Source organism: Nipponia nippon, unplaced genomic scaffold (genome assembly GCF_047370975.1).
Source record: "Nipponia nippon isolate SJK-2023a ecotype South Korea unplaced genomic scaffold, ASM4737097v1 scaffold_15, whole genome shotgun sequence".
Lineage (NCBI taxonomy): Eukaryota > Metazoa > Chordata > Aves > Pelecaniformes > Threskiornithidae > Nipponia > Nipponia nippon.
This window is the reverse complement of record NW_028262331.1, coordinates 828691-841606: the sequence shown is the minus strand read 5'-3', so window position 1 is coordinate 841606 and position 12916 is coordinate 828691. Positions and strand designations below refer to the sequence as shown.

The 12916-nt window shown below is 43.1% G+C and overlaps 1 protein-coding gene across 2 annotated transcripts in view; it reads left to right on the top strand.

Annotated features, from left to right (window-relative positions):
• The window catches only part of HSF5 (heat shock transcription factor 5), a 29075-nt gene extending 16496 nt beyond the window's left edge, over positions 1-12579 (top strand). For both annotated transcript variants that reach the window (XM_087751904.1, XM_087751903.1), the window contains 3 exons: positions 1045-1569; positions 6896-7058; positions 11505-12579. In XM_087751904.1, coding sequence (XP_087608030.1) covers positions 1045-1569; positions 6896-7058; positions 11505-11572 — 756 coding nt within the window. In that variant the 3' untranslated portion in view covers positions 11573-12579. The remainder of the gene's footprint in view (positions 1-1044; positions 1570-6895; positions 7059-11504) is intronic.
• The last annotated feature ends 337 nt before the right edge of the window (positions 12580-12916 follow it).

Here is a 12916-nt window from a genome sequence, read left to right as displayed (position 1 = left end):
AAAACTCTTCGTTGTCTTCTTTCTGCTTTAAACGTTCTTTGATTTATATGAATTCTACTAAAAAAAAAAGTATCATTGGATTGCTGACTGTGTCCTGTCATCTTGTGATGTCATTGCAGTGAAATATTTTAGTGGTGTTCAGACCTGCTCTGTGGTGGCAAAGGCAGCCTCGACAGGTTCGCCAAGAAGTGTTTCTGACCTGAAGATCTCTAGGGCTTTTATACAGATTTATGTAGACTTTGAGTCGTGCATTTGTTGGACACCGTGTCGTGACAGGAGTGTCCAGATGTGAGGCTGTGACAGACAGGGCAGTTCTACAGTATTTGTTTTCATAGGTATCTGAACTCCCATTCATTTTGGGACTGGAGCATCCCTGGGAATCACCCCTTGTGTGGGTGCGTATATGGACAATCACTTGAAGAGGAAAAAGATGTTATTGGTAAGTAACTGCGAGTTCCTCAAGTTGTGTTGTCCATATGCACATTTACAGCATACGCGCCTTTTGCTCTTGCTTAAAAATCTCGTGGTTTGTGCTGTTTTTATGTACAACAGGAATGCTTGAGTTTTAGAAGAACTGAAGGCAGGTAGATTTGCCCTATCATTTTCTGTCATCGCATATGTGGCCTGTGAAGGGGGTGGTTCTAACGTACCCCCACAGATCCTACTAAGACTAGAAGTCTCTGGTTTGAACGCTTGGGTTTACTTGTAGGGTAAGTGCAAAGGGTGTGCGGGCAGTGCACCTGAAGGAGTACGCAGCTCCTGGTAAGTAACCTTCCTTTCGCTCCAGGAGAGACAGTGAATAGAAGAAAGCAAGCGTGCCAAGAGTAAGGTGGTTAATGAAAAACAAGACAAAGTAGTAGCCTTTTTTTTTTTTAATCAAACTGGCTGTTTTAGCTGAAAATAACAGACAATCTTTCAAGCTTTTGGGTAAACGAACACTTCGGTTGATTGCTCAGGTTCATTTCCAAAGCCTTACAGAAGGAATACACATCCTGTCACTGTAATTTTTTGATAGAAAAGTTCACTGTATTTTGTTTCTTCCAGAGTCCTCCAATGCAGTCACCTTATGCAGCTGAATTTCTGCCCTCTGACTGGCCTTGCAATGCATCTGAAGAAAACAAGAAGACAGAAATAAATCTTGAAGCTGTGTTTCAGATTGTTGATGAGATGCGTTCATCACCCAAAGCTGAAATGGTGAAAGTGGAACCTGTGGAGAGCCAGTGTTCAACCCCTCAGTCTAACAGAGGTCAACCACTGCTGGTTAATAGTGAAAACAGTGATACACCTTCTTCAGCTGAGGAAAACCAACTGGAATCTCTTATTCCTGTAGCTTCAGCCACATCATTTGTGATGGGAGCAGATCAAGCAGTAACTTGTTCTCCATCACAGCCTGCTGAATTTCTTTGTGCTACCTATACCACTGCGTCTGTAGAAAGTGCTGCCGCTGAAATAGTGCAAGAATCTGTGACCACACAGGAAGCCTGTGAAAAACTGAGAGAACAACCATATCGCTACCCAACTCAGTCCTCCGTAATGTTTGTTCAGGAAGGACCATTCAGTCCAGAGCAGGTAAGGGGTAAAGGGAGATAAAACAACATCTTTCTTGAGATAACTGTATTCGATAGCAATGCTAGGGTCTGACTGATAGCTTTTTAATATTCTTGCCTGCTTAAGAACTAAAGGCTTCTTTAATTAAGCTTTTAATGGACAGTGAAGGGTTTGCTTGGTAAAGCAAGCTTTAAAAAAGAAGAGGGAATGAAAAAGTATCCCACGTTAACGAGCATGAGATGTGTTAGCCTGTGTTGGCCAAGTTAGGGTGCTCATTTGCATGGGAAAAATACGTAGTGCAGGTGTATTCCTCAAAATTTCATTTTTGGGTGTGTGTTGAAGCTGCTGTTCTGTTATGCTGTCAGTATCTTGATGCCTTCAGTAGAGTTTATAGCTTGGAAATCCTCAGCTGGTGCAAACTTGATTGTTCTTACTCATCTTCCTCTTGGGGATCTTTCTAGGAAGAGCTGTATATTCTGATCAAGTCTCTGCAAAGCTCAAGCCTAGAGTAGACGGTTCTGCTCAGCAGTGTGTAGAGAAGAGCACGTCCTTGTGCTAGTGCCTACAGAGTTGGCAGTGCTCCTTAATGAGGGTCCACTGATTATCTTAAGTGTTGATCGCACGTTAAACATTGTCAGTTTTGACAACTTTTGGAGTGCATTTTTGGCAGTATATTTTTCCATTGTTGAAGGCCTTTGGAGTTTATGGTCCAAACTCCTTTGTTAAGAACTGAGGGACTTAGTGTGTGAAACATGGAGTTGTTTGGGGAGGAGGTGTTTCGGTTTTGAGGCTCCATTACTTGTGTATTTGTTGAGAATCCCGGTCTGTTTACCTGGATGTTAACTCGTTAAATAACTGGGGCTTATTCTGTGTTGAAGAGGAATTCAGGGACTACTAGGCCTTTTGTTTGACAGATTTCTGCTTTTTGTTAGAAATATTCTTTCTCTTACTAGTCTCCTCTTCCCAAACTGAAGAGAGGCGAGGTTAACTTAACCCTCCAGCTGCCTCTTGTCTAGTGGTGTTTCCAGAGCCTGGGATCGTGGCAGGTGCAGAACTGTCCAGAGAAGGCTTGTACTCCCATCAGGCTCCTACACAGTTTGCTGCCTTCCTTATCCCTGAATCTGGAAGCCTTCCGAGGCTTTCGGTAGCTGTCAGTGCCATGTAATTCAGAACAAGCTTATGACAAAACAGTGGCCGTGCACAGAAGAGTTTTAGTCCTCTGTGTCGCAGCCCAGGAGGAGCAAATTCCTCCAGTGTTAATACAAGAACATCAAGGCAGCTCTGCTGGGTCAGATCAAAGGTCCGTCTTGCCCAGTGTCAAGTCTCAGGACAATAGCGGTAATCTGACACACGGGGAAGAGCAAGAACAGGGCATGCAAATAGAACAGGGCATTCCTCCTTATGCTTTCCAACTACTTTCAACTTGAGGACTTGGAATGATACCGTGTACTTAATCTTAGCTTTCTCTTCTGTGGACTGAAGTCAGCCCGTGAAACCACGGCGATTTTAGCACACAGATGCTTGGCTTCCACCAAACAGATACTTTGCTCACGATCTATTGCACAAAGAGCTTCCTTTCGTTCCTTTTGAGCCTGGCTGTTACTAGCTTCGTGTGATGCTTCCCGGTTTCTGTCTCAGGAGAGACGTTCAGCTGTCATCCCTGCCCGCTTACGGCGTGTCACTTGTGATTTTACAGATCCCTTATCACAGCCTCCTCCGTAGTCTTTTTCCCCGCCTGTACGGTCCTGCTGTAGTTTCCTCTGCACGGCAGCTGCTCCGCACCCCTGGTTAGCTTTAAGTTTGTTCTCAACTTTTTCCATTTCTACTACCTCGTTTTTTGAAAGGAAGAGAGCATTGAAGTTGTGGGAAAACTATCCATTTTTACAGTGGCGCAAAGATGTTTGCTGTTTCGTTCTCTATTTCTTTCACAGTTATTTCCTAGCATTTACTTGCTCTTGTGACAGCTATTGAGCCTTGAACTATTCTCCTCAGAGAACTAACAGTTTAGTAGAAACCTGCTTTATCCTGCTTTCCTGATTTCCTAAAAGACAGCAAATTAAAGAGCAATTCTTTATATGAAAAGAGTTAGTACATTCAATAGTTCAGATCCAGCATTGTCTTCTTAGCCTGAGTGAATTCCTGTCCTAGGCTTTTGTAGGTTTTGGCCTTTAATGGGCTTCATTTTATTCCACTCCTACTCATAAGAAATATTTTATGATTTTCTTCTTAAAGTGGAAATACAACATTTCTGTCATGCTAGATCAAGATGAATTTGCCTCCTATTTTGTTCAGTCTCCTCGGCAGTATGTCTATGTGAAGGTTGAAACTCTTGCTTTCTTTGGTGAAGGTTAATCCAGCAAACCCCATTCATGTGAGTTGTTAATTTTAGTGCCTTACCTTCTCATCAGTGTTCCAGCTGGGTATAGGTACAGTAAGTCATGTAACCGGTGAGATGCAGCAGGTTTGGCATTTTTCAATAATTGAAGTGAACAGGCAAAATTTTCACATCTGTCAGTGTTGGTAGCTTTGTTTGATTCTCCACCAAACAACGTTTGGGACTCTGAAACTGCAGGATTACTAGGCCTGAGTGAAGAGTCTGTCCACAGATGTGGTAAATCCATGGTCAGAAGCATGTGCGCTTAAAAAAACCCAAACAATAAAAAAAAGAGATAACTTGGGAACCAGATTTGTGTGGGCTAGGCTGACGCTATTAGGATGAAAATCTCATTATTGCCTTTTTTATATTAGATTACTGAAGAGTTGGTGTGTAAGATCCTATAAACACAGTGATAAAAAGGAATCTGAAAGGGGCACTGTGCAGTATCATCGCTCTTCTGTTCCCACACACACAACTAACTGTAAGGCTTAAAATTGGACACAGTGTTGCAAGTACAGGTTCACCAGTGGGGGGGAAATGAAATTCCCTCAGTGTGCTGGCCACGCTCACCCCCGTCCAGCCCAAGGCTTCGTTAGCCTTTCTGGGCACGGCAGCATCCCCAGGTCCTTCGTGGAAGAACTGCTAGTCGGAGTTTCTAGACTTCATAGAATCACAGAATCGTTAAGGTTGGAAAAGACCCTTAAGATCATCGAGTCCAACCGTTAACCTGTCACTGCCAAGCCCACCACTAACCCATGTCCTCGAGCACCACGTCTGCCCATCCTTTAAATCCCCCCAGGGATGGGGACTCAGCCCCTTCCCTGGGCAGCCTGGGCCAGGGCCTGACAGCCCTTTGGGGGAAGAAGTTTTTCCTAATATCCAACCTAAACCTGCCCTGGCGCAGCTTGAGGCCGTTTCCTCTCGTCCTATCACTTGTTACTAGGCAGAAGAGACCGACCCCCACCTTGCTACAGCCTCCTTTCAGGCAGTTGTAGAGAGCGATGAGGGCTCCCCTCAGCCTCCTCTTCTCCAGACTAAACAAGCCCAGCTCCCCCAGCCGCTCCTCCCCAGCCTTGTGCTCCAGACCCTTCACCAGCTTCGTTGCCCTGCTCTGGCCACGCTCCAGCCCCTCAATGTCCTTCTTGGAGTGAGGGGCCCAAAACTGAACACAGCACTCGAGGTGCGGCCTCCCCAGTGCCCAGTTACAGGGGCACCATCACCTCCCTGGTCCTGCTGGCCACACTATTCCTGATACAGGCCAGGATGCCACTGGCCCTCTTGGCCACCTGAGCACACTGCTGGCTCATGTTCAGGCGGCTGTCAACAAGCCTTCTTTCAGCATGTAGGCTAGTAATAATAATGGTTATCTCGATATGCATTTGGGTTTTGTTTATCAAACAGTGCAGTTTGATTTCTACATCCCCTATCTGATATTGCCCTTCAGTTCATAGTGTATCTATTTTTCTCTTTAAATAATGACATTTGTAGAATTGTTTCTAGAACAGTTGTCCCGTGGAGTATCCAAATTAGGATGCTTACTTGAGAAATCTTCCCTTCTCTCACTAGTGGTTAAGGCTGCTTACTCATTTTTCTAGAACTTATTATTATGTAAATGTCACCAGGAATGCAGAGGTTTAGATCATTACTCATGAAATTTGGATTCTAGCTGGTGAAGGTAGTGAACTACGGTCCTCCTTCCTTCTCTTTGTTTTTATGCCTAGGAGGGAGTTGTGGTTCAGCTGTTAGACAGCAGGCATTGCTAGCAAAATGGTTTTCACATGGCCTTGTTAAGAGTACTAACGCAAAGCATACAGACAACACATTTCAAAGAGCAAATACTGCGGTAAAGTAGGTATCTAGCAAGTGCAGGAGGCGTGTCGGGGGGAGCTAGCTCTCCCTGGCGTATTCGCTTACTGTATTTGCACAGGCCTTTTTGGATATTATTTGGTTATTATTATTATACAACTTTGTCAAAGAATGTGGATGTATTTCTGTTAATGTGCATTCACATTGCCTTTTATGTATTTAACATTGAGTAATGACAGACTCAGGGTGGAGAGTGTGATTTTTGGAATTACTAATATCTGATTACCAAGTGTGATGACCTTTTGTCCTCTGTCAGCTCACACATACCAGTTTTCAAAAGCTTTGTTTTCCTTAATAGAAGGAAACGTTGCAGGCTCTGAACAATCGTTCTTCTTTAGGATATTGATTGATAGGATATTTGCAGAAGAGATGAATATTCTAGAACAGGTGATAGTGAGAACGTCTTTCTGTCTAAAGGTAAACTCCAAGTGCTTAACTGTGGGCCTTTACTTCCTCAGTGGAATAGAAACGTAACTTGGTTGTTTGGCTTTTTTTTTTTTTTTTTTATTAACCTACGGATTTTTACCACATGATCATGGAAATACACCAGTTCAGTAAATGGTTGCCTGCAAAATACATATGGAGCAGCAGCAGAGGGCTCCAAAAAGCAAGCGCCACGTTATAATTGAATGTCTTAACGATTGGGTGGGGTGAGATTTCCAACCAGAAATGTGCGGCTCGCATGTGTAGTTTTGCATCACACAGCTCTGGCAAGTTGTTTGAGCTAGATCTGTCATTGCTAATCCACGTGTGGGTAACAATGACTGCACCTGGATTTCTTCTAGCTTATTTCTTATAGCTAGTTTGATAACTGAGGACAAAGCTCGGACTGTGACGACATGTACCCTGACTTTGTATATTCTGGTTTTCTGATTCCATGTTTTGCTTAATATGACATTTTGTAAGAGCTTGAGTTTCAATTTGGCAACCTTAATTCTGAGTCAAAACCACTTATTATGTAAACCACCTAGGCAGTGTTCAACACTTGTTAGATGTCCTTTCGGAGCGGAGAAGAATAGTTATTATTTTGTCCCTAAAGTGATTACAAGAAAATATTGAGTGATCTTTGGTTTTATTTCTTTGTTTGTTTCTTTGTTTTTTAAGGAGAATACTAGAGTTAAATGTGAATCCAGTACGTCAGAGATGGAAAAGAGACACTTCACTTCAGGAACTGAGCCTGTGAACAAATCTGTAGAAGAGACAGACTCATCTGTAAAACCTGGATGCAGGAAAAGAAGACGCAGTTCACACAACAGCAAGTCCCCTGGTAAGAAGAGATTCTACATTTTTTAGAGATTACCAAAACAGCTACTCTGAAACTATTACAGAAAGGGGAGATCAGAATAGTTGAGTTATTGTCTGCAGTGCAAGTACTTCATTGTGCCTTCAGTTAAAACATTATACTTGTTCAACCTCTTAGTATACTTACCAACATGCTTCTATAGATATGCTTACAGTAATTACTCTTATGTGGAAAAAGGTATAAATTATATCAGTCAATAAAACCTGAAGTTCTGGGAGTTGTGTCAGAAACCTGGATGTCACAACATTGAGATGAAGTCCATAGATATGTTTGCTGGAGGGTGCCAGTGCTACGAAGGAAACACTGCGCGATGAGGTGAGTATTGAAGTAAAAGGGAAAAAACCCCACCAAACTGATGAAGTTAGTGTAGAAGTCCAAACCTTTTGTCTCAGATCACTAACTAAATTTCGTACCAGTCTGCTGATACGTATGCTGAAATACATGAGAAAAACAAGCAGCAGAACGTCGGAGGCCAAACAATTCACAATTCTAGTAACTAAAGGAAAAACCTAAATGTCCACGGATTGGAGAGACGTAAGAGGACACAGGGAGGATGGCCTCTTTGGATCCATTCTAGAGGAGAAGTTGGTGCAGTCTGCAAGTCTCCCAAGAAGCTATTTCGGCTGTTCATCAAAGAGCTGATTGTAGAGTTTGAAGAGCTGTTGCTCACTTGAAAGGGTAGTTTCTAGATTCCAGATAATGATGCTAGTTAATAATGCAGCTCATAACGCCCATCAGTTTCAAACATTTAAGTAAGGAATAAAGTCTTTTTGTCAGGAAGCTGAGAAAAAAGGTTGGATGCCATCTTGAAAGAAGACAGGCTTTTGTTTAAAACACAGAATTGAGAGTTCTTGTTCAATTACTTCCTGGGATCACGGATAATTAGCAAACTTCGCAGCTTTCATATCTAAAGCAAAACATTTGCTTAATGTGCCAGTTGTAAAGTTATGTACAGGAACATTTTGGAAAGCATTTCCATGGGATTGTTCCACAGAGATGAAACACTGTTACGCTAGGGCTAATTAGCAACAATTAGCATAGAGTCTGCTCTCTGGGAAAAGGGATAGTCATCCAGGTCTGCGTTTCCACTGTTGCATCTCTTAGGCTTCGTGTCCATGCGAAGGGTAGAGACGGACAGCGCACCTGAGCCAAACATGATCAGGCCCAAAATAATAAATTGGGCACGTGATACAAGCTTCGAAGCTGGCATAGCCCGTCTCCTGCATCTCAACCGTAAGCCTGAAGCAGACAGGTTTAAATATAAGCTGACGTCTGTTGCTCTGACGACACGTTTTTCTGTCAGTACCTCCCTTCCTCTGTGAGCCTTTGGAAACAACTTCTTCCTTCATCTTTCTGTGCTAAAATATTGCATCATGAAAATTTCCAGGTGTTTCTTCACAGCTTATCCTCTGAAAGTGATTGAGTCCTGTCCGTCTTCCTCTTTTCCTTTAGTTACTCATTTGCAAGTTTTCTGAGCCTGCACTTGGCTATGTATCCTGCTATGGAGAAGGCTTTTGTTCCATATATTTCAGCAGGCTGCTGACATGATTCACCTGTCTTTGTCATGCGGTGACACCAAGTTCTAGATATCACACAACGAAAGCCACCATGATGTGGTACCAGAGGCTGCTGCAATGAAGCTGGAAGGAAATGTCACTTCTGTGACTGGGAGCAGCTCTGGGCGAAAACCAAGGTGATAATCTGTACAAACGAGCAAGAATCAAACCCTCCCGTGTGGAGAAGGTGGTGCTTTCCTTTGAAGAGCTAGACCAGGTTTCTTTGCCTTTCTGCACCTATCCTGTAGCAAGAGAGACAGCTGGTGTGTTACTAAAATGCAGTCCCCAGGATTTCCCTCCATAGCTGCCAGCCCATCTCTGCAGCGCCAGAAACCACTGAAATAGGTCGTCTGTTTTCTTCAAATGAAAAACAATACACTTTTAACCAACTTTCTCAGCTAAATTCTAGTTTACCAGTTTTAAGAACGTCCTGCCAACCAGGGTCAAGACGAAAGGTCTCTCTAGTCCCTTCTCCTGTCTCCAACAGTATCTTTGGCATTTTTGTACTATTAAGTAGAAAAGGCCTCAGTAAACTTTCCTTCAATTAATTTTTCTGGTCACTTCTTGAAGCCATGCAAACATTTAGCATCCACTGTGGTTTTTGTAAGTTAACGTCATTAACATAGGTTAATTACACAGTGGGTGAAGAACCCTCCTATTTGTTCGTTTTGAATGCAAGTGTTTGTTTTAACCATATCTTTACTCCTCATGCACTAATTGTCTTTGTACCTGACAATTTGGCAGAGGGAACCCGTTTTCTTCGGTAGCAGCAGGAGAAGAAGAACTATTTGTGAGTCCTCCCAGGAGTCAGAGGCTGCAACAGGGGGTGCAGAACTTAACTCAGCTCTAAGATAGATCATTGCAAATGAGCATAGGCTGTGTCATCTGTTCCCTTCCCACTCTTTTTCTTGAGAGACAGTGGCCATGGCTCTCTAGTTCCTGGTGTCTTTGTCACATTGAAGTCTGCGGGATATTTTACCTTTCAGGGACTGCTTTTTTCAGCCCCAGGCTCTTTCTTAGAACATAGATTTGAAGGTGCTGACGATGCATCTTCTTTCTCTACTACGTTCTAGTTGAGCTCATCTATAAAATGGGACTTTTGGAATAAATCTGTCTGCTTATGTTGGCAGCATCCACACTTGCAACAGGAGTCCTTTGGGACTTCACAACTGATTGATAGGAACTCGTAAATTCTTCACGTATCCTTCCCCATCTCCTCTGCATCGTACTCTACAGGTGCGCTCCGCTAGTGAATACAGCTGTACTGGACCTAATACCTGTGCTGTGTGCTTCCTCTTCTAAAAGAGTACATAAAAAGGACCGGATTCTGACTGGAGATATTTTTGTTTGCAGCCCTTCTTTCTGGAAATAGGGATCTCAGAGTGGAGCAGGTGGAATTTGTTACTTCTGGATTTAAGCATTTAAGCTGATACCGATACATTAAGGAAAAAGCTTTCTTTCGCAGTGGCTGGCCATATATTTTTTGTGAGTCGTCTAGTCCTTCAAATAATCTGGCAACTTCTTCTAATTTTTTTTTGCTACAAGAACGCAGACGTAATACCGAGATGCTACTGACTCATGTGAATCCATCATTATCACGCTGCGAGGTGCCCTAGACATTCACCACCCCCTCCCACGGCACTGCGGTTGTCTCGCTGTGCATTCCCTCTCACTCACTGCAAGGTAAATAGATTTATAGGTGCAATTGCTAAGGGCAAATCTTCATTCAGGCAAGGTCTCCCATGCTATCCTATGTTCGCTTCAGCTATTTCCTACACCTGCCAGTCAAAAATAATTTCATTTAGCTCATTAGTGTCCCTAATAGGTCACAGTGAGATCTCCTGCAAAGGTGTTAAGAGTTAATGTGGGGACAGGCCTGGCCCTGAGCTCTTCAACGCCTCCCGTCGGAAGCCCAAAGCGGGGTTGCTCTCAGGAGTCTGAACTGCAGCTTCTTGCTCCAGCCCGGTTGCCATTACCTTTACTTCAGTATATCTTCAGTGAAGGACTTTCAAATTGCCCGTCCTGGCAGTCTGCTGTTTTTGATGAGTGGATGTTAGATGCTGTCTCCTAACTTTACCTAATTCAGAGTCGCGCTGTTACTAGCCCCCTCATTTCTCTGTCCCTAAGCATTTTCGAGATTTGTTCCCAACAGAGTCTGCTTTGGCAGGAGGCGAATGTCAGAAAGTGCAGAACTGGTGCCTACTGGGCAGGAACTTTGTAGTGTAGAAAAAGAAGAAGGGCTGGAGTACTTTTCCTAAGATGTGAATGTGTCTGTTTAGAAAGGAAAGGTCACACAGGTAGTGCTGTTGTGACTTTATCGAGGTATTTCTTCACTTTTTTGACCTGCACGATCTGGCCATGCCTTGGAAGTATCTCCGTTTTGCCGTGGATCAAGGCAATTTTCAAAAAAGGAGTCTCTTGTTTGTCCCGTCTGTGACGCCATGAGTTTTCTCTCGGATCTTGGCACCGGCTACGGCGTACTTTGAGGCAGTTGTGCCTTTTATGGCTAAATGACGGTGTACGTCACAAGCAGAACAGGCATTTCTGTAGATCCTGCCAGGGGTTTATAGTAATTAACAGTTGGTAACCACAGTAGTGAGCGCACGTATAAATAATGTATCTTGAAGAATGGGAGCGCTTTTATTATAATTTGTTCTGTTGTTGTTTTATATTTAAGTTTTGCAAAATTAGAGTAATTCCTATTCTTTAAACAATAAGCCTCAAATTCTCCAGTTATAGTCTGCCTTTCAGGCCATATTTTATAGTACCTGATAGAAGGACAATTGCTATGTATGCTGCCAAGGGAAACATATACAAGGCCTGATATTTACTCAGTATTTTCTTTTCTTCCTAGATCTCCATCTGCTGGTAGATGTGCCTTGCAAGCAGGGCTGCTTTCCGCAGGAAGAAACAAGAGAGTGAGAAGTGGGTGACAAGTATGTGAAAATGTGCAGCAGCTGCCAGCTGGGTTCCCTTGTCAGACTCCAGCGGCAGCGCTTTGCACACAACAGGCATTTTGGATCATTTCAACTCTGTTTTTTAAAGAAAAAAACCCCAAAAAACCCCAACTGCTCTATTTTTTAGCTTTCCTTTTAACTTTGTAGGCTATTAGTCGCTCCATTTTTTACACCTCTTCCCTTACATTTTCTACCTGTCAAGTTCTAAAGCATCTAGTGGTCAGAGTATTTAATATGAAGTAGTTACTTAGCTGCTCGTATTCTTTAGATATGGAAAGTCTGGACTTTTTGTGAACGGGAAGCCTTCAGAACTTTCTTACTGGGAAGCAAATTGGTTTTAGCGCTGTATTTGGAATCTTTTTATTTGACGTTGTTGGAAGCTACAGCGTACTCGGCACAGATGGTGTTTGGTGCTCTCGCTGTCTTTGCTCGAAGCCGTACTGTGGCCCTTTACTGGGAATTGTGGATGAAACAAAAGCGGAGGAAAGTCACAAGATTCTGGGTCTGACTGGGTCAGGGATTTCAGGAGAGCAGCTACAGGAAAGATGAGCTAATTTTCTGAGTGATTAACCAGGAAATGCTCTTCCTTCCTAAACCAATGCTCTGTTTCGGCAGCAAGTGTGTCCTCTCTGGTGGGTATCCATTACATATGACAGCTGCTGGTCTTTCACGTTAGTGGGGAATTCTTCTCTTTTAGTCATTTCCTTTCGATTCTAATAGTATCGGTAATGATAAGTTATTTGTTGTTTTAATACTTTGTTTTCAGTAGGTCTTCAGAGTAAATTTTTAACTTTTAAAATGTGATTGTATCGATAGTAGATCTTAAGTTTGTAATAGCTGTGCATTTGTATTTATGTTAAAATACTGTTTGAAGGATAAAGGGGGCACAGTATATATTTGTGGTGTTAGGGAAATACATGTGGAAGAGCACTTAAAACATAAATTTCATTGCTTCATGCATGTTGATACTTCTTTTATAATTAATTAGAGCCAGCCCTGAGCAAAGTGCACAAGAAAGGGGCAGAGAGAATTTCTCAGGGCCACCTCAGGTCTGCCCTCCAGAGCTTTGTGTAGCTTCCAGCTATGGTCAGGATGTCCTGAGTGAGCACGGAGCGGTGGGACGAACTGAGGCGAAACCTTTAATTACTCACCAGCAGTCCGAACGAGACGAATGCAATCCGAGGATGCTTTTAGGTGGGGCGCGTGGGAGTGTTACCATACTGATAGTCCTCGGATTTGTTATTCTTTACCATACATTACATACGTGCAGCGCAATTCCGGTTGACTTGAATAGTGAAAGGCCAGGTGC